The sequence below is a fragment of the Streptopelia decaocto genome, assembly GCF_964273445.1.
Source record: "Streptopelia decaocto genome assembly, chromosome: 2".
Taxonomy (NCBI): domain Eukaryota; kingdom Metazoa; phylum Chordata; class Aves; order Columbiformes; family Columbidae; genus Streptopelia; species Streptopelia decaocto.
The window spans coordinates 140,338,864-140,364,848 of record NC_138655.1 but is presented as its reverse complement, the minus strand read 5'-3'; the positions used below and the strand labels follow the sequence as shown (position 1 = coordinate 140,364,848).

Here is a 25,985-nt window from a genome sequence, read left to right as displayed (position 1 = left end):
GAAGGGAATTCTATTTTCTTAACTTTTTGCATTTTCAAAAGCAGACTCCTTTTTTTGTGGTGTTCATCAGTCTGTATGAGAAAATAAAATCCCTTTTGGAACTCATTTGAACAAAATATTTAACACTATCTGAGAAAAGAATTTTTTTAAAAAAGCTTTTTTTTTCTTATTGTAAAACAAAATTTTATAACTTCTTTTTGAGCAGCCTCACAGTCAAGGTGGCTTAGAGTATTAGTGGTCTGTGTAGGTATCTTAAGGGGTAATGCATATGAAATAGATTTTATCTAGGCTATTGTACACAGTAACTGAAAATTGCCTATGTAACGTGCAATCACTCTTTTCATTTCTGCAATGCCTGCAAGTATTTGTAGGGAAAAATTGCAGTTATGCTGCATGATTATATAACACACATTGAACTCTGGACTCCCCCAAACAGTCCAACAGACCTTTATGAAATATCAGGAAAAACTATAATTTGTTAAAAGTCCATTCTCTTCTTTTAACCAAAACACCCTGTGGCTAGAGGGTAGTTACATAAACAAATGTATACCTATTGACAAAAAATTCTGAAGAGTCTCTTTCTAATACTATTTGCTTTACTATGAGACCACATTACAAACCCCTACTCCCCTGTATTAATAGGAGGAGTTCTGGGTTTGGGGTTTTTTCTTTGTTTGTTTGTTTTTTACTTTATGGTGAAACATAACTTGCAGAAGCAGGTTTTCACATTATTTGAACAATGGTAGGGGTCACATCAGTCACTCTCCTTTTAATCTAAGATAAAAGAGAATTACATGTGGTGGACCAGCTGCAGAATCAGTGTCATCACTCACTCATTGTTCAGTTGACAGTTCTGGGCTGTCAAAGGACATCCCCCTTGTGAATAGATGCTTGGTCTCTACTGATGCTGGAAGATTCAAAGGAATAAATGACCTGAAAATTAGGATTAAAAAAAAAAAAAAAAAAAAATTGTGTTTTTTTTTTTCTTCTCTTGTCAGTGAATAATCAGTGAAGTTAATGGGACAGTACTAGAACAAGTTTTTATTAACATGCTTTATTAGGGATATAGGCTCCCTCAACCTAATCCAAAACAAGTTTTGAAGTCAAAAAAGTAAATGTCTCCAAATTAATTTCTTATTCCTACAAGGCTGACCTCTTTCCCTTGTCAGCTGTAGGTGTCAGCAGAAAAGATTTGGAAAGGTTTCACTTTTTCCTTTATCTGTAAGCACTCAATCATCATTCCAAGGTGATGCTCATCTCCAGACTGAAATACCTAAGTTTTGGTATCTAAACATGGGCTACTGACAGGATTCAATTGCCTGAGCTTCCTCTTCTAGTTGAGATTTCTGGTGTCCCAGGATATTCATTCTACCTGCTCCTCAGGTGCCTCTTCTGGAAATATGTGAATCTCAGGTGGGGTCCAGTGCAGCACTGTATGTCTTGATAACCCCAAGCACCTCAAAAGGCACTCAAAATCCCGCACTGAGCCTCTAACCAGCACAAAACATTTACTCTAGAGAACTGCTCGTGCTCTGAAGTAGACCCTGAGCACAGGTCTCACCGAACCTTCTTTTCCCAGCTCACTTGCTCAACTGACAAGGCATCAGATGCAGTTGCTTTCGTCAGCATCTATGGTAAAAGTTGCCAAATGGATTAGAGATAGGATCTAAAGCAGCTTGATGCTCTTACAGAGCAATACTAATGAGATGTGGAATGACCTTACAACCCTTGAGGTTATAAGGAAGGTATGTATTTATTTACGATGCCGGACACACAGGGAATCATTTCACCTAATACATGTGTAAAACTACAGTAGCTGTGAGCTTGGTTAAATGCAGTAAAGTGTTACATATTCATGAAAGTTTTGGGAACGCCTATGCATATTCATAATCTGTCCCCGAGAAGGTGGTTCTTATTACAATGAGTTCCGAGAGACCATTTCCATAGTCTCCACCTCCGGCTCCTCCTGGTTGCAGCTGCGTAGTGATCGTGAATCCAGGTCCTCTTTCTCTGTACACAGTCACCTTTGGTCCAGTGTGATGAGTTGGTTAGGTCTCAAACTGCTGAGTTGGTTAAAACTGGCATATCTCCTGTCCTGTGCCCAAGTTTCTGTTATCTAGTTCACCCAAGGATGCACCAAGGATGCACCCAAGGATTATTATCTTTGCAAGGCATCAGTGAAGTCCTGTTTCTCGTACAATAAGTTACACAGAGTTAAACAAGGCTAGGCAATAGTGATGTGGGTTAAAGGGTTAGCTTTAGTGATGTGGGGTAGGGTTAGTTCTTTAAATGTAAGTGTTAGTCGTTAGTTCTTTAATTGTTAATTAGTTAATTGTCAATTCCCTGTATCATTAAGGACATATCAGGTAGCACTAGATATGCGTGGGCTACAGAACCAAACGCCAGTACTCAACTGACTGTAATAGGAGAGCCTGCAGAGTGCATATTTGGACACCCATCTTAAGTGTTTGTCATGAAATGAATACCTTTCTAATGCTGGCACTAATGACTACATGGGTTTGTGCTCAGCATGACTGTCTTGTTAAAGTAATCTTCTGTTACTCAGCTGCGTGTAATGCTTTGGCAGTCCATGGGAGTGAGCATCCTTATAGTGCCTTCCGCCTCACTGCTCTTAGGAAAACTTTTCTTGGAGCTGATAATGAGAACGCCCTCCAGGATAATGGAAAGCAGAGTGAGGAAATGCTCTGTGGGTGCCGAAGGTCAGCATCTGTTTTCTAGCTTTACTTGCCCTGATACTGAATCTGTAGTTGGATCTTTTTGTGCCTAAACTGAGCAAGCTAATGGAACTGTGCAAGCTTACTACTGTGCACACATAGCAGGTGACTCTACAGCCTAATAATATGCTGTAGTAGGCCTTAGATAAATCTGAGGATACAATTCAAAGCTGATTATGATATTTTATTGTTTAGGTTTTATTTTTTAAATAAATATATAGATGTTGTTATAGCTATATCAATTCTATGTCATATCACCTTCCCATGGTGTGTATGGTATATCATTATTTACGTCAGAATTCACGCTTTTCAAACTGTGACTAGTGAAAGTCCATTCCTATAATTAGAGTAAAATTAATGCTATACTGCAAATCGAATGACTACTACAGCACTGCCTCAAGTAAGAAAGCATTGCAGGGATGGATAGGAAACTTAAAGAAATCCAACAAATTATCTTTTACTATATGTTAGTGCTGTCTATAGAGTATATAGCATATTTAATGTATACTGTGTATACTGTAAAGCAAACTAAGAGGGCAGAAAGCATAGTTTGGTTAATGAGGATTCTGTTTCTAACCCATTCTTTATCTTGAATCACTTAAAAATCCACCTGACTGCCTTGAAGCCATTTTGCCATTTTTGGACTGCAGGCAATCGCCTGCCCATACCAAGCCAAAGTGTTCTCCTCCATACAGGGATCCTGTGCTGGGGTGATTAAATCCCAGAGGAAAATCTTTCTAACAGCTTTAAAAATACCATCTCTCTTCTTATTCTTCTCTGCCAAAACAAATTACTAATATTTGCCCTATGTAAATACTCCAATAGCATTCCTTTTGGTAACTCAGCTGCTCTAAGACTGAAAATCCACCCAATAAATCTGATAAAAAAGCATAGAGGAGCCAAAAAGAGGGTATTATTCTAGTGCACTTCAGGCACATGAGCATGCAACTGTCATGCAGCTACAGGGAGATGGACAACATGACCTCGACTACATGTCTTTATCAAAAATTTTTACGGTTCTATAATTAGATCAAAGTCATACTTTCTTCAGCCTGCAAGTGGTACCAAGTGTTATCATTATGGCAAGAGAGGACATTTAAACCACTCAGGCAGGTGAAGTCACTGTCACTGATACTACTTTCCTGAGTGCTGATAACGGCTGTTCCGCTAATCCAGTCTATAGGCTGTTTTGCTATATTGTAATGATATTTGCACCCCTGGAAGACAGCCACATACTATTGAAATGCTGCTTGATAATGTTTCTGTACCAGTTCTGCTTCAATTGACCTGACTGCAGTGTTATCAAAATGTTCAGTTTATAAAACCTAAGCTATATTTGGTGTCTCCTTGATGGAAAAGAAAAATCGGTCCCCTAACGTAGTCACCTTAATGGATAAGTTATAGATGACACTTCTTTGTTGCAATAGGGAGTATTTTCACCTCAGTGCCTCACTTTCTTTTCACTGCTATTTTACAGCTACAGGCTACTAATGAACTGTCCTTCACTTTTGGATAGAGCAACCCTCTTATTTGACCCCATCTACTCAGTGACAGGCTGGATGCAGGCTTATGGGTGGGCTATGAAGTGATATTTTATTAACACAATTCAGAGAATTACCGTTCCCATTTTTAACATAAAACCCTCAAACCTAGGAAGACATAGAGAAGCCTAACAACCCAGCTGTTGACCAACAAAGCGCTGTATAATACAGTATGCTGACAAGTGGCCTACTGATGTGTAGCAAAACCTTTGTGCTTTACTGAGTTCAGGTGAATCAGGGGCAAATTTGACAGAGCACCTGATAGGGGAAGTTGCAAAAAGGAGATACTAGTCTGCTCTCACTAGCATGTAACCAGACCTTGTCTACATTAATGAATAATTCAGTATAGTAGGAGTGGATATGTGAATTGAAACAGTTGGTTTTGAGACACCTACATCAAGCTTGTTATTCAGAGATTTCGCTTTGGAGAAGATCTAGGCTGCTCACTTGGAGCAGTTGTCCCCACTACACATGTAGCTAAAAGTTGTCTGCAGGATAAGTCATTAGATTTTTATGTTTCCATTACTGGTTGGAAACACTTGACATGCACCCAGGGCAGGTTTTCTCCTGTAGTTTCCCCTGAAAGAAAGCAGGACTAGGTAAGTGATTGTCCCCCTGTACTCAGCACTGGTGAGGTCCCACCTCAAATCCTGTGTTCAGTTTTTGAGCCTATTGATATGCTAAAGCATGTCCAAAACAGAGCAACAAAGCTGGTGAAGGGTCACAAGCTGCTGAGGGAACGAGGGCTGTTCAGCCTGGAGAAAACAAGGCTCAGAGGAGACCTTATCACTCTCTACAACTATCTGAAAGGAGGTTGTAGTGAGGTGGATGTCAGTCTCTCCTCCCAGGTAACAAGTGATAAGACAAGGAAATGGCCTCAGTTTGCACCAGGAAAAATTTCTTCACCAAGAGGGTGATCAAGCTTTGGAACAGGCTGCCCAGGGAAGTGGTTGAGTCACTGGTCCTGGAAGTATTCAAAAGATGTGTAGATGTGGTTCTTAGGGATGCAGTTTACTGATCGACTTGGTAGTGTTAGGTTAATGAATGGACTTAATGAACTTGGGGGTCTTTTCCAACCTAAATGATTCCATGATTCTATGCACCGAAGCTGTACCGTGCACCAAGTCAACATGGAAGAAGTGGAGAAGGCTTTTAGGTTTCCTTCAAAAGCTTCGATCCAATATACCAATGCAGAGACTGCCACTCTTTCTGAAGAACCCCCACTTGAGACAGACTTTTATTTCTAGCGTAAAGAAAAAAAAATTAAATAAAATACATCCCCTCAAAGTTATGTAAAGTTTCTCATCTCCGCTATACAATTAATTACTTTTTGTAATAAGATTCTTGAGTCTCTTGTATGAGGTACCCTGGCTGAAATGATTTGACTAGAGAAGCTGTTATAGCAGAGCAACAGTTGCAGTGCACTTAAACACAATTTTCCAGAATCTGATAAGAGCATGTCAGCACCTTTGGGGGTCTTAGAGTCTAACAGAACCCAAGAGCCCTTGACAGCTCAAGGGAATAGAAGACACAAGTCAGATTTCAATGAAAGCAAGATGAACAGAAAAATGGATGTCCACTGTTGTGCATGAGAATACTATCTCAGAATTCCTATCTGCCTGTCTCGCTAGAGCTTGCAAACAGAGGAAAAAATAAACTTAAATTCCACTTAAGATTGTGGCACCACCTGACAATTTGGAGCCCTGGTCCTTCCTCTGGTAACACTGAAAACCTTCTTCATAATCTGCACACTGACACTCATTGCAAATGGAATTCATCGCAGTGCAGAGCACTAGTCAACCTACTAATTTTTGCTCAAGGGAGTACAGAGAATCATAAGCAGGTTTTCTATGCAGGGTTGAATTTAATCCAAAATTAGATGCCAGTGTCACATCACTACATTTCAGGGCAATACAACTAATATCAAATGCAGGATCTGAAGAGAAATGAGGTCACTTCAGAAAATGTCTTGGTGAACAATTAGTGTAAAAAAAAATATTTTTTGTTTGATATATGATAAATCTGTGGGCAGTAGGATAATTTCTGACTAAAATAATATATTAAATGAGCTGGGTTTGTGCCTGTTGTATAAATATCTTGTTTGAGTTGTCATATTAGTTTTCCATTATTTTATTGTATCCTGATTCCTTTTTTCTTTATGGGAAATATAAGCATGACATTAATTTCATTATCCAATTCTGCATGCAAGTGTGTATTACATTTGCAAATGAAGAAGTTGTAAGGAGAAGCAAATTCAGTAAGAGCTTTATTATGCATGTAAAACCAAGCAAGTGCTTGTTTTAGAACAGTATATCTTGAACAGTTGTGATAAGGATTTCCAGGATTTAAATATAAGTTGTATGAATAGAATTTTTTTTAAAGTAACTACTATAGAAATTACTTTGGTTCATTGACCTTTGTGTGTTTTATCTTGAGTAGCACCACAAATTGTGACATCCATTATTAGACTGAGTTAAAATCTGAACTAGAGAAACAACGGACCAATGTGGGCATTATTAAAATATGTAAGCTGTCATAAACTCTTATTATTGTAAGCAGCCTCCTCTTTTATGACATCTTAAATAAAAATTAAGAGAACTGCAAGAAGATGTTTTTCAGCACTAGCCATAAAAGCAAAAATCTTGAAAGCAAGAAATGTGTATATTCAAATTAATCTAAAATACTCGTTCCTGTAAAATCTACACTTTGCTGTAAATTCCAAAATATTAATACCATGCATGAGCTTATGGAACTGTAGGTTTACTTGAAGTGATTTGTGAAAATGCAGCTCATTAGCAGAAACAAGTTGGTAGCAGACATAGTAATAACACTATTTCTCCTTATGGCATAGTATAATGTTGCAACATTATTTAGATTTAGTGATGCCAGCTTCTGTTTCTCATAAAGTCATACGTCTGTATCCGAGCTCTGATTTTATTTCATAATGCAGGTGGCCTATCCTAAGTGGCACAATGCTATATGAAGGATATTAATGTAGAAAGTAATCATAAAAATTTTAATACAGAAACTGGGAATATTGTCACTTGAAAAATCAGTAAACATTTCACACAATATATTTCTATACTATATTACAGTAATATTAAATATCATAATATAATATATTATTCAAAATATTAACAATATAGTAAAACTAATACTGGTAATATTATACTTATTTTTATTATATTACATTAATATTTGCTTTAATTTGATATTATATATAACATTTTATTATATTACTGTGCTAATAATGTAATAGTATAATGATATAATGCATGTAATATGTATAACACATCAGCTGGAACTATAGTATAGTTTCATATTTATACCATAAATACTATAATAAATATACATACTATATAAAATAAACAAACAGAAAGCTTGAAACATGTGTATAAATACACTAATTAGTATGAAGATTTTCTTTCTTTCATCTTCCACTGTTATATTTTCTCCTTCCTATGCCTTGTCATTTGTTCCTTTATTTTCCAACCATCTTCATCTTCGTTGTCATATTTTTCCATGTTTTCTAAAAATCTTCCCTTACTATTATCAATTAAGATGCAGTTTGTTGGGTTAAGGCTGGGACATGGGGTGCTATTTCTGGCACAACTACAAACCTGAAGGCAAATCTTATTCATGTCATCTCACTGCTTGCTTTCACTTTTCCCCTTTTTCCATAGTGTTAGAATCATATAACATTGTACTGAGCTCCTCTGTCCTAGTGGTTGGAAAAGGGACGTGAATATATGCAGTACCATGTTCCCAACTCAATCAGAAAATTCACCTTGTGTGGGCAAGACATGAGAGGCCAACAGCTTTGTGAAGAATAGCTTAGCTATTTAACTTCAGGAAGGCATCCAAACCCCTGAAGGAAAGACACATAAAACTCTACTTTTTTCCTTGGTATTTCCTAACAATGTCTCATCCAACATGCTGGATTTATGCTGGGCTCACAATAGGCAGCTGTGATAACGCTTAATTCAGCTCTACAGGTTCCAGAATGCAGTAAGGCACATACAACTTCAGTGCTGAGTATGGTGGGCCCAAAGTCCTAGCACTTTATTCAGTGTGGGAGTCAGACAGGCTTCAGGATGATGTTTTGAATATTAAATATTAGCTTATGCAACCATATGACAAATAGACTTAGAGATGAAGACAGAGATGACCGCATAAATCACATATGGGTGTAGTTGCTTTTTTATTTGCCTACATAAAACGTATACATTAATCATGGCAAAACTTGTCACAGTTACTCTAACTAGAATGGAATAGGTTATTTTGAATATACAAAAATATCTTGTACTGAATTCATAACTGGAATTTACTATATGGAAGTGACTGCATATGGCTGAATATCAGTCATTTGAGAGCTGTGTTCCTCTCAAATGGGGAAAAAGAAAATTTGCAGGACAGCAATAACTGCTAGTATGAAGTTTGATTCTCACCTGCTCACTCTTGTCATGATGCAAATTAAGGCCTGATTATTTTTAAATCACTATAGACTTGCTTCCCAAATGGTCTCATCACAGTCCCAATGAATCGAGTCAGAACTTTTGCTTCAGTAATTTCATACAGCATAGTGCCCACTTGTATTAAAAAGGGAGGAGAATATCTCTAAAGACAAGCAATGAGACCTGGCAAAAACATTATTACCTGGACATTTCTACAGTGCACTTGTGTTATTACCCACACGTGTGGGGGGGCAGTTGTGAATGTTTGCACTACTGAGAGTGCACATCCCATCAGACAGCTGTTGACATTAGTGTGAGGCAGCTTGGAAGAATCCAGATTCACATCAACACATCAAATCTCATAACAGCCAATATTCTGTTGGGTTTTCCTGAGAATATATTGACAGCGTAATGGAAAACTGCTCAGGGATGAAAGTTAGACCAAAATCACTGGTGATGGAAATGTACCAGAACAAGTTACTTTAAAATAAAGTGTAAGCAGTGAAGTGTCAGTGAGATGTATACAAAATAATGAGGTTTAGAGAGTGACACAGTGCAAAGTTTGTGCAGAAGGGAAGTAATTAACAGAACACCATATAAAATAGCTCACCTAAACTTATTAATATATAAAGTTATGCAAAGCTTTTTTTCCCCCTGCCCATCCACATTAACGTTTTTTCATACTTTTCATTCATATTGTAAATATAAACTCAATCTGAGTTATCCAATAGTTTAGAAATTACATTCATATTGATTACAGGCATATCATGATGTTACACAATACACATAATGTGGCCCTCAGACCTCTTCATGCTGTAACCATTCAGTGAAGTTGCATTGTACTAGAGGACTACATTGCTTCAAGAATTATAGAATCACAAAATATCTCAAGTTGGAAGAGAGGGGTCATTGAGTCCAATTCTCTGCTCCTTGAAGGTCTATCTTAAACTAAAGTATATGACTAAGAGCATCATCCAGATGAAAATTGCTGTTGGTTTGCTTCTGCTTTCATACATACACTTACATAACCAAGCACTATTCTAGTGAATCCAGTGGCAAGCCAGTGAGATTATAAGCAGTACTTTTGTTTGTTGTATTTTATTCAAGAACAGGCAGTTTCCTATGTAGGTTTTAAATACTGGGAGGAAATGTCTCATCATTAATTTGAGTCATCTATTTTAATTAGATCAGGAGTTACAGAGCTCACACACTTGTATTCATATTCATTAAGGAAATGCACCCTCAAATCTGTTATCTAATAAGATTGTGCACCATTTTATAACATAGGTGTTTGTGTTAGCAGGTTATCTAAAATCAAAGTTACAAAGTACTTGTGTTCACGTATGTAGCATTAAAATAATTGAAAATTCAATGAAGAATCATAGTTAAAAAATAAACAAGAATCCAGAGAGCCCATAATGGATATAAATTCAGTCGGTTTTTAAGAAGACTCATTCTTAAGAAATGTGATACAGTAAGGCGGGCAATTTAATGATGGTACTCTCGGAATTGAGAACTTCCCATTTGTATTTATAATAGGTGATGGTGAAGCCTGAAATATTCTTACAAATTGAGAGACAGTAGCCTTGCTCATTTTTCTGAAATCAAGAACCTCTAATGTTCCACTACGTTCAGGAAGTTCATGGCATTAATTGACACCCCAGGAGGCTGCGTGAAACAGCATCAAGATGTAATCAGCTGCTTGAATTATTGTCTCAGGAAGCCTCAGGTCTCTGCAGCAGCACTACAAGTACTTGCTAAGACTGAGTAATGTATTCCCAACCAAGTACTTGGGACAGAATTAGCTCTACTTTATACAGTTTATTCATTTGAGGGGAGATGAGAATGGATCATCTTTTATTTGTTTAACAAAGTATCTGTTTAAGATCTTTTGTGCCTCAGACCCCTGATGTATTCATTTTAAATTGCACGTTGTATTCTACAATACTATTCCTAATACCAACAATCATGTACTGTGAATTCAAGAGCAAAATAGACGATTGCTATCAATTTGGTACCATATTCGTTTGCTATTCAAAAATATCCCAGCAGAAAAAATGTAGTATTTGATTATAAACAGGTATTCTTTTCCTTTTCCACATCTTGTGTTTTGTTTGCTTGGTTTTGGCTTGGTTTATTTTTTTTTCTTTGTTTGGTTTGTTGTTCATTTTTGTTTGTTTGTTTTCCATAGCTGCCTCTGCAAGAATATGCTCCCTCTCACTTCTAATAATTTTAATAATTTCTCAGGAAATCCTTCCGGATCTAAATCTTATCTTCTTTGGTTTTTTTTCCACTTATTATGCTTGTTAGAGATGGATCCTATACTCCGATTAGAATCAGTAGCAAAACTTTCTGTTGACTCCAGCTGTGTTGGACTGTGATAGACCAGTTGAAGATGGAGGTGGCTGCATCTTTGGTGTTTTGTTATCCAGTTTCTGCAGATGATTGGGTGAAGCATTTTAGGCAAACATTTTTAGATTGCCCTTTATGGTCTTTTGCAATACATCCTTACCCAGGGTGAGAGAACAGCAAGAGGAGTTGGCAAGTAGTACCAAGGTGTCCCAACCGAACATGAGCAATGGAATTTCTCTGCACTCTCATGAGGGCCAGGAGTTTGCATTAATAATATATTCTGACTAAAATATCTTTCTTTTCTGTGAACAAGTAATCAAACACATTGTAGACTTGCAGCTGATAATATACAACACCACTGACTATACTGCCTGGTAAACACAAAAACTGGCAGGTAGGACCACGGTTCTGTCTCTGCCACGGGTTGTAAGTTGAAGGAAAGAAGGCACTGAAAAAAAAAAAAAAGAACAAAGCCACAAAGTCATGTAGGATCAGCTATACATCAAGTGAAATACCATGGGTTGCAAGGATGCTGATGCATGCCCTTGGAGTTGTACACTGAGCATGGAAACCGTGAAGGAAACCACTTGGCATGTGAGTCACATGTACCTACAACAGTGCCCAGCATTGCTGCTGAGCCATCACTTCTTGTGTGTCTCCACTCATTTCACTAATGCCTTCACTCCTCCCTGCTGAGGAGACCTCCTTGTGCTAAGAAAAACAAACAAACAAACAAGCACTTCCTCTTGAAAAGTCTGTCCTAGAGGAACATTGGAACTGAAGATGTGATGCAAGAATGTAGATATCACTCAGAGTTTTTGGATTAGTTAATGTTAATTCAGTTTTAAGTCTGGAGGTGCTGGACAGAGATTGAATTAATGTCTTTGGTCAATAGTGGTTTTCTACAGTCAACAAACAAGCATTCATGTTAATTCTTTAGATATGTCAGTAGCTAATTTATTTTTCTCATGGACATATTCTTAAGTCATAATACAGAAGTAATTTTGGAATGCAGTTATTTCCATTTGGGTGCAGAGAATACTGCTGGGCAATTATTCCTGCATGATGGCTTTCGAACATGGGATGGCAGGGAGTTTTACTTCAGAAATTGCTCTAACAGTGCCATTAATCTGCAAGTTTAGTGACCAGTTGTATTTAGAAACTGAACGACTTTTAATTGTCAAGTGTGCTCCAGGGCGATTTTCAAATCATAAGCATTTGTCTAAAAAAGAGCTGGAAAAAGTATTCCTTCCTGCCTGCCTGCCTTCCTTCCTTCCTTCCTTCCTTCCTTCCTTCCTTCCTTCCTTCCTTCCTGCCTGCCTGCCTGCCTGCCTGCCTTCCTGCCTTCCTGCCTTCCTGCCTTCCTGCCTTCCTGCCTTCCTGCCTTCCTCCCTCCCTCTGTTCCACCCTTTCTTTTACCTGCCCTTCATATCTTCCTCCCTCTCCCCTCTGACATTCTTTTGTTTTTTTTTTCAATCAGAATAAAAATATTATACTTTAATTCAGTAGATGAATAAAAGGATTTTTTCTTTTGCTTTGGCTCAGATCAGTGGAATTGTAGCACATATAAAACTGCAGAGTTAATAAAAAACAATGTATAGAATTTTGCCATTCATATGAATGCATTTGGAGAGGGGCAGAGGAACAGGCATATATTTGTGTGTTCCTTTTTCCATTTGGACCTTATAGAGCAATTCAGAACTCTTTCTTTTTCACTTGGACAACATCAAGTACTAAGAAAAGTCAGAGCTTTTCTGTTGAAAATTATATGCAAAAAGGGATGCATGAAAAGCTAACCTTGGTTTCCAGTTAAAAATATGTCATCAGCTGCTACACAATGCAATGATGAGGCACTATTTTATGTGGAAGTTTTAAGAGAAGCTGGACAGTACAGATATAATTCAAATGCATGATTAACGCTTACCCTTACATTTTTCAGAAGCAGATTACCAACACACGTAAGAAAATAAATTGACCAATCTGGAATTACTAAAAGATTGTAAATATTTTATCATAAAGTTAAAAATTATTCTCTGTTGCTATGAGCAATAGAAACCTACTGATTTTAGACATCATATTGCATCATTTATGATATTGAATTTGTCTGCATGAACTGGCTTTAATATTATGATATCTAAAAAGAAAGAGTCAAACAATATTAAAAGAGAGAGGATGTAAATGTTTAATGTTATTGATATTAAAGACAATAAAAAGCTATCTGATATGATTAGTCTGTATTTTATGAAAAAAGACATTTAATAAAAAATGTTCTGACAGCCATGGGTTAGTTGTGTGATAACTATTTCTGTCCTTATAACAAATTCTGCATTTTCCTACATAGTTACTGCATGATCAATTTCATTATTTCAAAGTGCTTTTAGCTAACTCAAATATGAAAGACACTGCATATAAGTTAAATTCTGTTGTGTTCTATGCAAGAAGGTTTTGGGTCAAAACGTACAAAGGTCTTAAATAATGTCAAGTAGGTTTCATCTGAAAAGAGGTGTCAAACAAAGAAATACAACATTGCACAACCTATTAAATGCAGTGCTGGAACATGCATTGTACTCTAAAAACTGCAATTAGAAAAAGAATGGTAAGAGATAAATGGAGGACTAACTCTTCAGATTAATTGATAATACCTAACTCATCAAAAAAGAGGTAAAAGAAATGATCACTTGAGAGAAGGAGAGAGAAAGTAATATGAAACAGTGAACAAATTGAAGTAATTTACTTTAAATGGAAGGCAGAGAATAATGTCACAATCAGACTCACTGAAGGACTCACTTTTGTACAGAGAAGCAGCACTATAAGGAAAAGTGAGTGATATATTTTTTTCCTTCTGAGCAACAGGAGGCAGTTCTTCTGTCCAACTTAGAAAAACATTTCTATCTGCATTTCAATATAGTCTTATTGATATATAATTTCACAGAAGGCTTAGTAGGCAGTCCAGATTTACTGCAGTCACACCAGTCACAATATCTGCAGAGGAGCTGCAAAAAAATTCTGAGATCCTCCATTATTTTCCATCTTTTGATAGTCTCTTAGAATTTGCTTTTAAATGCCTAGAATGTAACCCCAACAGTAATAAAACAAACTTCATTTCCACCGTTATCTCAGAAATCATTTCAGCCTCTAAAACCATATCGCAGCTCTGACAGATCTGATCTGATAACTAAAGGCTGTTCCTTTAGTTATATAATGACCATTTGTTTATTTATTTATTTATTTCTAATGGCAGAGTTAGTATCTGGAAATTGTTATCTAATTACTTCTTAGCTAGCTAGAAAGTACTTTCAAAATAAGAAGTGAAATACTGGTCATAACACTAATATAAAATTCTGGCAGCATCACATATCATTAAGCAGATTTAGTACAACTGTAGGTTTTCCTAAATCTTCAAAACAAATTTAGTTTTCTATTAGCATAGTCAACCAAACCACGTCATATATTCCCCTCCGTAAATGTATCATAATCCAGCTTAAAATCACACCCTCGATGTGAAGTCTGTCTTTAAGTATGTTCCACTGATGATGAGAAACCTTCTGGATTCCAGCCTAAATATAATGAAGGCTTTATGTACCATTTTATCTTTACACTTGAGTGTATTTCCCTGTCTCTTTTGGAAATTCTGAATTTGGTATATTCAAATATTTTTTTTTTGTTTACATCTGCATCACACTAGTTGGTTAATACATGGGAGCAGGCCCTTCATCATTTTCTCTTTTAAGTGGGAGCTGCCCCAACCCAGCTGCAGGACCTTGGACTTGGCCTTGTTTAACCTCATGAGGTTCACATGGGCCCAGTTCTCAAGCTTGTCCAGGTCCCTCCAGATGGCATCCTGTCCCTCAGGCATGTAAACTGCACCACTCAGCTTGGTGTCATCTGCAGACTTGCTAAGGGTGCACTCAATCCCACTGTCCATGTCACTGATGAAGATACTAAATAGTACTGGTCCCAGTATAGACCCCCGAGAGACACCACTTGTCACTGATCTCCACTTTATCCTTTCATTTTCTGAAACTGGTGATTTAGCTTTCCCTATTTATGTTATTTCCATTCTAGTTCTAATATCCTCTTTGAGTTGGTTTTTTATCTTAAAATTCTGTTATCTGCACTGTATGTTATTCCATGCAGTTTTGTTCACCTAAAGAAGTTAACGTTTTGCTAATTACTTCCTTTAAGCTCTTTAAATATATCCCTTAGAAATGAAAATAGGAAAAATTATCTAAACTCTCATAGGCACTTTATTATATATTTCTTTCAAAATTAAACTGGACACATACAAACTTGTATATAACCTTCAGTTAGGTACCTAATTGCCTTTGCAGGTCAACTCTTGATCGCATTTTCAGAAATTCTAATAGATGCAGCTGTTTAAATTCCACTGATTTCTGAAAATTAGGGAAAAATATTGAATCACATTGACATTATTGAAAAATGCCCTCTGTATTCACAGACAAGGTTTTTAGTGGTTGTATGCTCCATTTATAAAGTTGAAAAAGTTGTTTTGAAAATCTCAAAGTACAAGTCCCTTATAAAGTTACCAGAAGCAACAATGCATCTTAGAACATGAAATATTTGCTGAAGATCTGAATAGCCCTGCTGGTGTCTTTCTCTGAATTCATATGCTCTATAAGGCTGATTCAAATCAGCACTGATGATTTTGATGGCAAATAAGTTAGGAATAGGTTTATGACTCCTTAAAGCTCTCTGTCTGTCCTATTAGTTCCAGCAGGTTTGTACACTGAAAGGCCGGTAGGACATGCTAAAAGCATAGCACTTCTCAGGTCTCAGCATTCTAGAAGCAAATGGAAGTGCATATAATTGAAAATGCTGCAGTAATTGGCTGAGTGTGAAAAATATGAAGATGTATTTATTTACAGAAGTTAGGAGCTGGCCTCTGTAAGTCAGATGAGAATGACAGTATTTGCTGCTTTTGAAGAAAAAGAAAATCCCTTGCAATAGATAACTCTATAATTCCTCTCTGTAGATCTGACACTTGCAGAAACAAGCTATGCATAACATTTTCAAGGTTAGAATGGTAGAACATGTGTGAGGTAAATGAAAAAGTGCCATATTGCTGGTATTGCAGCTGAACAAAATTACTTGCTTCTTATTCTATCTCCACAGCCAAACTTCCCTAGCAATTTTTTTTAGTTAAGACAGCAGAATCTTCTCCAGGGGAAAAAATAAATTAATAAATAAATAAATGAATGAATAAATAAATAAATAAATAAATAGCATTAAGGGAAAAATTTGTTAATTCAGCCACCCTGATGTTCAGGACATTTGTGTTCTTCTCAAGTTTCGCACTTCACACAAGTACTTTGATTGCTTCCTGCATCCTATCACCTGTCCACAGAGTTTTAGAGTTCTTTAAAAATCTATTTTGTTGTAGCTGCAGAAGAAAAGATATGAGGGCATAAAAATTATGTGCAGCTATTCCACAAACTGGTGAATGAGGAAGAAGTAGTGAATGAGCACCCAAAATGAAAGTTCTACAATTGCTGTCTCTATCCATCCATGTGCAGGTCCTGACCGCCCAGAGATGTTCTGTGCCAGCCCAAGCAGTTCCACAGATTTCCCTTAAAAATGTTATGTACAAGTGCTCACATGAATGATCCAATGAAAATAGGAATTATAGGTTGAAATCAAGCTTGCCTAATTCATGTGTAACTTGCTCTTAAGCTTCTTATCCTTACTGTCCTGCTTGAGGATCTCTCAAGTATGTCCATATCATTTTCAATTTGTGGGTACCAAAACTGTCCCAAAGGCTACATCTACACTTTGATCTGCCCCAACAAGCAGGACCAGTCTCTCAGGACCAGTGATGTAGAAAAAAACATCCATCCTGCATGTCAGGGCAAAAAAGTTATGTTCATATTTGTCTTAAATCTCCTCAGGTCTGGGGAGTATATATACCCTTACATATAATCGTATTTGGTTTTATTTCTGTCTGTTTGAAAAAGTCTGAGAGCTATGTTAAAAGGCTGCCTGGGTAGATCTTTCTTGGCATGACGCTGCATGTGTTTTTATGGCATGCAAGTGTTGTTTGCCTCGGGGAATGCCATGAGATGGGGATGCTGGGGGGAATGCAATTTGATGGTTGTTGGAAAACTATACAGAGCATAGAAAGTCTGGTGAAGTCTCATCCTTGTTGCCTGTAGATTGTGATCCCTGAACTGAAAGTTATTCTAGAACTGCACTAATTTTTATTTCAAAGGGAACTAGCAACTTCACTCTGAAATGAAAACCTGAGAATGAACTATTACACATGGAGTGGGGATGATGGAGAGCCAGGTTCCAGGAGCCAAGTTATTTGATGGTGTAGATGCACCAAATAGTATTTTACAGCTGACATTTCACCAATACTGAATCAAGTGGAATCATTACCCTCAGCATCTTACATATAAAACTACTATTAACATGTCAGAATGTGATTTGCCTTGACTTTCATTTAATTTCTTTTCTACTCTAACCTCCTGGACCTTTTCCCTTGTATTAGCGTTTACTCAGCTATTCACAATCTAGTATTGGTGAATGTAATTTCCCCCTCCAAAGTGCAGCATTTGATACACATCTTATTGAATTTTATCTTGTTGATTTTAGACAATATCTCAAGATAATTACAGTAAGTTTGAATCCTGATCCTGGTCCCTAAAACATTTGTCTGCCCTGTGCTGTTAATTAGTATTGTTCATAGATTTCATACATAATTATGGTTCAGTTTGTCATCTGAGTCACTAATGAAAACATGTTCAAAATTCTTAGATGTAGAATATAATTCTGTAGCTTATTCATGTGCTTATATTTGTCCTATTTCTCCTTTAACCTCTAGTCTGAAAATCCCCAAGGCACCTCAATAGTTGCATCAGTATTTAATACTTACACTCATATCTAATCTGGTTCACAGAATTATATTTAAGTTATCAAACTCTAACAACTCTGATTGCTTATGTCCCAAAAGAGGAAGCAGTCTGACACTTACTGAGCTCTGCATTAATGTGAGTTAGCTGTTCAGTCACTGATTTTGCATTCCAGTATAGAAATAGATGACCAAAAGTAGGGTTATGATGTTATATTTTTCTCATTTACAATCACTATGCATTTACTGCACTGTATTTGTAGAAATACATGGGTTTACAGAAAACAGCCTCTGAAAGTTTTACTGTATCAAGTGACCTGCTTTTCACCTTAGTCCATTTGAACATAGCAGATATATTTACTATCAGTTACTGAGGAAGGCAATGTGGTATTGTTTTGTCTAGATCAGCACACTTTAATGTCCATGCAGTCTATTAAATATGTCTTACAGACTCTGGATTTAATAAATGATTTCTAATTGAGTAGGTGTCAGTGGCAACATTCTAGAAAACTCAGTTACATGGGATTTTTCATTGATTTTCCTTATATTAGAAAATGAAATGTCAGATATCATTAATTGCATTTTCACAATAAGAAGCATACTGCAAAAGCAGCTGCTAAGTGAAAGCACTTCCAGCCTAACACGCAATAAAAGTATTCTTTTAAAATTAATCCAATATATAAACATTTATTAAAGCTATGTGCCTCTGTGGGCCAAATTGATGTGAATGTAATTAAAATCTATAGTATGGAACCATTTTGCAGGTGTCTAGGAAAAAAAGGCATTCAGGTGTATTCTGCATTCCTTTATCCTTTTACAGTATACTTATCTGCATCCAGCAACATAGAAGGTGGTTAACCCATGGTTTCTAGGAGTTCTTACTTACAATGACTGCATCATCCCTGACATTTGCTTGCACGTATTGTTGTCCATAGCTCAAAGACAGAACTTGCAAGTATACATATTTACCCAGGCTATATGTCATTAGTGAGTAGCATATGATCCAGAGTAAAGTTTATGAGACTGTGACACACATATTCATTACCAGTGCTGGTACCCAGTTCAGAATACGTTGGTGCATCTTCCTTGCTTTTCTGTGTATGTATTGATGTAGTCAAGCATTAATGATCACATATCTTTCCTACAAATGTAATTCTACAAATTTTCTTTCACATGATCACATTTAATATGCCAGAATTGACCGCCGGTCTCCATATTCCTAGGGAGATTATATTAGCAGTCTGGATATGAAAATTAATTTGACTATGCACAATTTACTGTAGTGCTAGAACTTCTTATGCCTTTGTAGAGAAAGAAAAATCCATGACCTTTCTAAAGTATGTGATGTAGCATTCAATTTCCCTGCATCTGATCGATAAGCAAGCAGGAAATTATATCTTTTGCCATGGTAGACAAGCATAATTAAGCAATAAGGCAATGAAGGTAGTTGTGATTATCTTAGGATGCACCTGGGAGCTGCCTTGTTGCTATTTTAAAACATCTTTATGCTAGGGAACTGTATTAATTTCTGCTGAGAAAGATAAAGTTGGCAGTTTGGAACGCTTGTGAACAGCAGTTTCAGTTGTGCTTCACAGAGAGTAATGTGGTGTGTTCACCCCAAACAATTAGGCTTCTCCTTCAGCAGAAACAAATATGGAGCAGGCTGTAGACATTTAACTGACAGTTCAGACCCAGAAAAAAAAAAAAACAACAAAACAACAACAACAAAAAAAAACAATCAAAAAACGCACTGTGCTTTGGTTGGCTGCCAGTGAGTGCAAAACTTACATTTTTACCAGTTTAGAATAAAAATATGTTGCCCTCAACACTTGACTTCCAGGGAACACGTCTCTGCATAATTAATGCTATTGCATCCACATTCTAATTTATGCATTTTAATTATACCAAAGATCTGGTGAATAATTAATGCTAGCAAAACAATGGGTCTGAAACATAAGCTGAGAAGTAGCACTTTTTAATGGGCTTTGTAGATTTAAATAACTAATGAAAGCTATTTAACTATTTGATTGTGAGAATATTTCCCCTGATACAATCCAGTACTATTATTGAAAAGTCTCTCAAATGAAGAAATGTTAGCTCAGGCTACCTGTTTTGACAATTGACCACTCTGAGTATACCACAGTACACTAATCCATCTGAGCCATATACATGCAGGAAAGAGATTTATTTGGATGTTTGCCCTGTGAGAGGGACCGACATGTCATTGGCATCATCTGTAAGATGTAAAATCAAAATTCCAGGCACAAAATTTCTCTTTGACCTCCTGTCTTCAAGCAGGTCAGTTCATGCAAGTTTCATGGGGAGATTTAGAATCGAATATAAAGAAATACAATATAGAATTCATTATCCCTGAGTTCAGCAATCTAAGAATTAAGGATGTAGGCCAAGTTAGTAATTTAGAATCTTGCAGTGGTCAAAGGAAAGAGAAGGCATCTCTGGAGAGTTTCATCTCATCCTGAAATAGGTTTTCGAAATAGATAGGATTAATCACCATTTCGCAGTGGCTATCATTTTTCTATTTCTTGCAGAGGAAGTTTGGAATATTGCCTTAGAGCATACGTCTAACTTCTAGGCAGTCTAGTTTAGGTGAAGTTAATTTCACTAGCAATGGCAGTCTCTAAACTACTATGTGAGAGAGACCTACTGTCACCAACCTGATGGTGTAAGGACCATGGCAGAGCAGAAGGACTTACAGCACAGAGCTGTCTGAAGCTCAATGCGTCACATTATAGGACCTAATTGTGTTTTCCTGTTTTCTGCTGTGTTTGCCTAAGCCTGGATGTGAGCTGTGGTCTGTGTTGGATGGGTGACAGGTACATCCAGTTTGGGTGGGATAGATGGTATGTTCCCTCACCCAGCCATGGGGAAGGGACGGGGTGACAAGGAAAAGGCTCTCACTGAGGTCCCTCTCCTCCAGGGAAATCTTAGCTGGCCATAGCCTGTTGCTTGCTGGCTCTGCTGAATATTTCACAAGGTAGAAAGCAGAACCAAAACTATTTTCTTTCTTCTGAGCAAGAGTACCTGAAAGAGCAGACATGCATTGGTGCTGTCTGGGACAGTGATGTGAGAGTGAACAGTTTAACCCCGCGTACATCCACCTTGCGCCTTACATCTCCTTCGCTGCTCAGCTCTCCTGCCCAGGAGCTGGGCAGTGTCTTGACAGTATTTCTCTGCACCCCATTCCTCTCTACTTTCCTTACTACAGTTATAGTAAAAATAATTATTCAGCTGTTTTATTAAACCAAACTTAAGACCAAAGCCTCCTTACTATGTACTTTGACACTGGGATGGAGCCCTGTGGTCTAGCAGTGCTTGTCAGTCTAGTGTTTCTAAGGTGGATGACAAACAGTGCTGAAGCATGACCTCACCAGGGTCTGTAGCAAATTGTCTCCCTCTACTTCTGCCTTTGCAGGACTATGCTGAGAAGGAGAAAGCTGCAGCCAAGGCTCTGGAGGATGTGAAGGCTAACTTCTACTGTGAACTATGTGACAAGCAGTACCACAAACACCAGGAATTTGACAACCACATCAATTCTTACGACCATGCTCACAAGCAGGTAAACCTGACAAATGTCTGTGCATGTCACAGTAGTCCATCTTCCTTCCTGCTTGATTGTGGGAGGTTTCTAAATTTTCCCAAGTAGAAGACAATGTAACATTTGATGGTTTTGACCTCAACATGCTATTTTTCATTAAAATAAAATGAAAAATATTCATTGTTTTAATCTTCACCACAATTTCTTTTAAGGCCCTTTGACTGAAAGATCACTGTCAATAGTTTTAGACAGGTGCTCAACACCAATAATCACTCTGCATTTGATATATTTAAATGTGGAATTACTTATAAACTAGAGAGGGGGGATGATCACTTCCTCAAATATCCAAGTCCCTCTTTTGGATGCAGAAGGCATACAACCATGTTGGTCAAGGGCAGAAAAAGAGTTTATTTTTTTAAAAATGCAGAAGTTTCTGAAGTTAAAATCTATGTCTCAGAATATTTCTCAGAGTGGAATACCTTTTGACTTGCATGCAGAACGTAATATAGAATAACGGCTGCTTTTGAATGACATGATATTGGATTCTTGGGAAAATATAATAGATGCTAATTATTTGTCATTAGTTTTGTATCAACTTTATTAAATCTGTATGTAGGTATACTCTACACTTACATGCTCATCCTTCTATGTCTGCTTCCTGCATCTTAGTTTTTCTCTGATTTTAGCAAAATCCACATTTCAGTTGGCATTATGCAGGAAAAATGCAATTAAATCACATAAACCCTTCAGAATTCAAATAAAATTGTTTGCAAAGTTCAGGAATGAGCATTTCTGAATCTCTGATGTAACACATCACATCTGCTAATCTAATATGTAATAAGTTAGAACCAGTAACAGGATTCCATAGATGTTTTTCTACTAGCACTTACATGCATTATACAGTTCAAGTTCTCATGTATTGTGTGTATTCAAGTTGCCAGGGTATTAGTGCCCTCTGGGTGATCACACTTACGGGTGCACAGGGGTCGGGAGCTACTTTGCAAATATATGAATCATTTAGAAGCCTCAGGTATTTCTGACAGAGACTAGAAACAATACATGTTGAGTAAATCAAACAGAGCCAAAGGCAAAACTCCTCACTCTCACTGCAAATAATCTTATTGTCTTTTGCAACACTACGGAGCATGTAAATCAGTTTGGAATTTTCTGTATACATCTATCACAGCACTGCATTAACAAACTTGCTAGCACTTGCCCACTCGTCATGCTGGACCACCCTGCTGAATTGAAGCAGCCCAGTGTCAGCTATCCATGGGTATTAATGGGACTCTTTTAGCCCATCACTCCAAACTAGAGCTAGATTCATCTAATGTATCTATGTATTCAATCAAAAGAAGATCCTCACATCACCATTGCATTTATTAATCCATGAAAATGGTTATAAGAATACAAAACAAATGCTTTTCCAGATCCTAAACATGTGACTCTAATCCCTATAAATCTGTATTTGCTGCACAATGAATTTTTTTCACCCTTCAGCTGTTTTTTTTACTCGTCAGAAATGCATCTGAACTCAGACGGACCCATTTGTGCCCATCTCTCTTCACACACTCCCCCTGCAAAGAGCAGCTTATGCACAACAAAACAGCCTGACAATACACCATCTACAATTGGGCAGGGGAGGTTTTGGCAGCTTTCCGTTATTAAAGGGAATGTTTAAGCAATAAAACTCTTTTTAATTTTTAGTGCTTTAAAAGCTGCCAGACATAGTATTGGGAATGAAGAGTCTGCATGGAAACACACAGCACATGCAGAATATCAACTGGCAGCACAAGCTCACCCCATCCTGCCCTTTCAGATGTAGTTCAGCAGCTCAGCTAGCAGAGGATTAGCTAGCTATCCTCCTGATGTGACAGGTAATTCAGGCTCTTCTCCCCTCTCACTTCTTGACTGCTCAGCCAAATCTGGGAACAGCGTTAGCTTGCCTCTAGGAACAGTGTGGATGCGTTCTTTCCTCTGAATTTTATAGTTGGTCATAGAAGAGCCTTTATTCTTCTTCCTTCTATCAGAGTAATCTTCAAAGAAAACAAGTTAATTTATGGCTTCCTGCAGTTTTAGTTAGCTTAGCTTCAAAATGTTTGTTCTGTGAGGGATAGTAGCCACCAAAAAGGCTTCTTTCTCCTAAGGTGTATTTTCTGTTTTCCAGCGGAAATTTGAGTGTACCTTTAGTCATCCACATGGATATGTTCTGAGCATCATTCTTCTAATGGAGACTAAATTAAAATGAGGGACTGTCTACATCTCAGTAACAAAGAGTGTAGTCCTCCCATGTGATTTCCTATTTAACTGCTACTACTTCAAAATTTTTATTAAAGTGGCAATGCTGTTTAGAGGAGATATAAAAGCAGAAAAAAGAATATTGCAGAGCACTTTGTCATAATCCTTTTGTTTCTCTTCCAGAGGAAACAGATTTTAATCAAAGACTTATGACTATAATCTCCAAATAGTATGGTTTTATAAAATTAATTTTGTGATCTTTTTTCTTATCTATGATTTCAACTAGTTGTTAAAGCAGTAAGTATAGAGTCTTGGACATAGCAGTTGGCATAGCAGCCATATCCTTCCTTGTCCTCAGAGGACAGCAAAATGTTATCACAATCTGGCCTTGTTTCCATAACTGGTCTTTTTGCTGCATGCTATATACATTCATACTTATATATATATATATAAATACAACACATTTATATGTATATGTACATATATACACACATATGGATACAAAGAAAACTTTGACAGAACGTCAAAGATCTCCCCTGCCCACATCTTGTCTTCTAACACTGTAATTACCCTGGAAGGGTCTAATATGATTTATATACTTTTGAGTAATATTGTCTGAATATTAAGCAAGTCTTATTTCTTTGGTTATCTTGACAACACTGGTCTTAATTAATGTTGCGAACATCTTTCCCAGCGCACTATATTACCTGTTATTGGAAATTAATTTCTCTCAGTGCAAGGCTGGATAAAGTGAACTCAGAAATTTGAGCAGAAGACTGCACTCCCACCCAGCTTTACCTGAGCTCTCTGTTGTGCAGCCTGACACTTAACAGGGCTGAGGCGAGAGTGTGGGTGACTTCCCTGGGAGCACCTCATCTTTCATCCCCATACAGACCTCTGCATACATGTGTCATTGACGCAGCACATATCAGCTAGCCCACTTGAAATCAATGGCTTTATTTCCTTTGTGTTTTTCCTTTGCTATGAAATACATGACTTCATGAAGTCATGGGCAGTAGCATATCTGATAAATCTGCAGTATCTCTCATCAAGCAACAAGATGAACAATGCTTGCTCTCACTTGATTGCTATGTTCTCTGCAGCAAAAGTTAACTGCATCAAAACTGATTACTTTGGATCTGTTGAAATTATCTGAATGCTGAAAAATATAAGGGTTTTGGTGTAAATGCACTCAAAAGTGATTAGTATATAGATAATCAATATAGGCTGCTGCCTGAAGATATATGCATGTGAATATATGTTACTTGCTAAGCTGAAAATAATATGGAAGTATAGATTATTTAACAAGATTGTAAGTTACATGCATCTATAACAGGAAGTCTAACTTGAGCAGGGATGTCTGTTTGGTTAACATTATTAAATGGAAGGTTTTAATACCTCTAGATCACAGACAACATTCATCCATTCACTTAATGTCGAAATAGCTGGAGCTTTCAATTTTTGTATAAATAATCCTTAGCAATCAGCAAGGCTTTTATATGTCAGCAAAGGAGAAAATCACAAATCTGTTCCATGTACTGCAATATAATAATCGTGGTGATGATAATAATAATAACAATAGAACTAAGCAGCAAAGAAAAACAAGGCTGTATTGCCATCTTGGGGTTACAGATGACAAAACAAGTCTTAGTTTTGTTATCAAAATTTAGCCATGCAGTTAAATACATCACATTGTCTCATATAAAAAAAAAAAAAAAAATCTAAATTTAGTGTTGTAGAAGCAGGCAGTACTGTCTAAGTAGGTGAAAAGAACTTTCAGTCTACACTAGTTCACATGGATGTACCTGTATCTTAGTATTTAAATTTATGCATACTATCACTTGGGTATATTTTTTGCATGAAAGTCTGATTTACTGTGTACAGCTGTGGGCACTTGCCATTAAGACTCCGTGGTGCTTGTGGATTTAAACTACAATTCAGGCAGAGATTTAGCTCCTTTTAAACATCAAAGCTAGCAATTATGTTTACATTTTAGCCAACTTTGCCTCTTACCACCTAGAAAATGCACAGATAAGTGAACACAGAGAAAGCTCCAGGAATGAGTGTAATACTGAGATTTTGTTCATTCATGTTTAGGGTGTTTTTTCCAGCATCTGCATGCCTATTGGAGGAAAAATCACATATTTTGGATCTCAGGTACACCTCTCTTATCACCCAAACAATATTCATTTGGAGAAAAGGAACCGCGTTTGGCAATATCTGAGAGATTTCATCGTGGTA

The 25,985-nt window shown here is 37.1% G+C and overlaps 1 protein-coding gene across 1 annotated transcript in view; it reads left to right on the top strand.

Annotated features, from left to right (window-relative positions):
- The window catches only part of ZNF804B (zinc finger protein 804B), a gene marked incomplete at both ends in the record, with an annotated part of 233,488 nt that overhangs the window by 180,522 nt on the left and 26,981 nt on the right, over positions 1–25,985 (top strand). Inside the window, 1 exon segment of the mRNA XM_082045279.1 lies at positions 21,384–21,527. Coding sequence (XP_081901405.1) covers positions 21,384–21,527 — 144 coding nt within the window.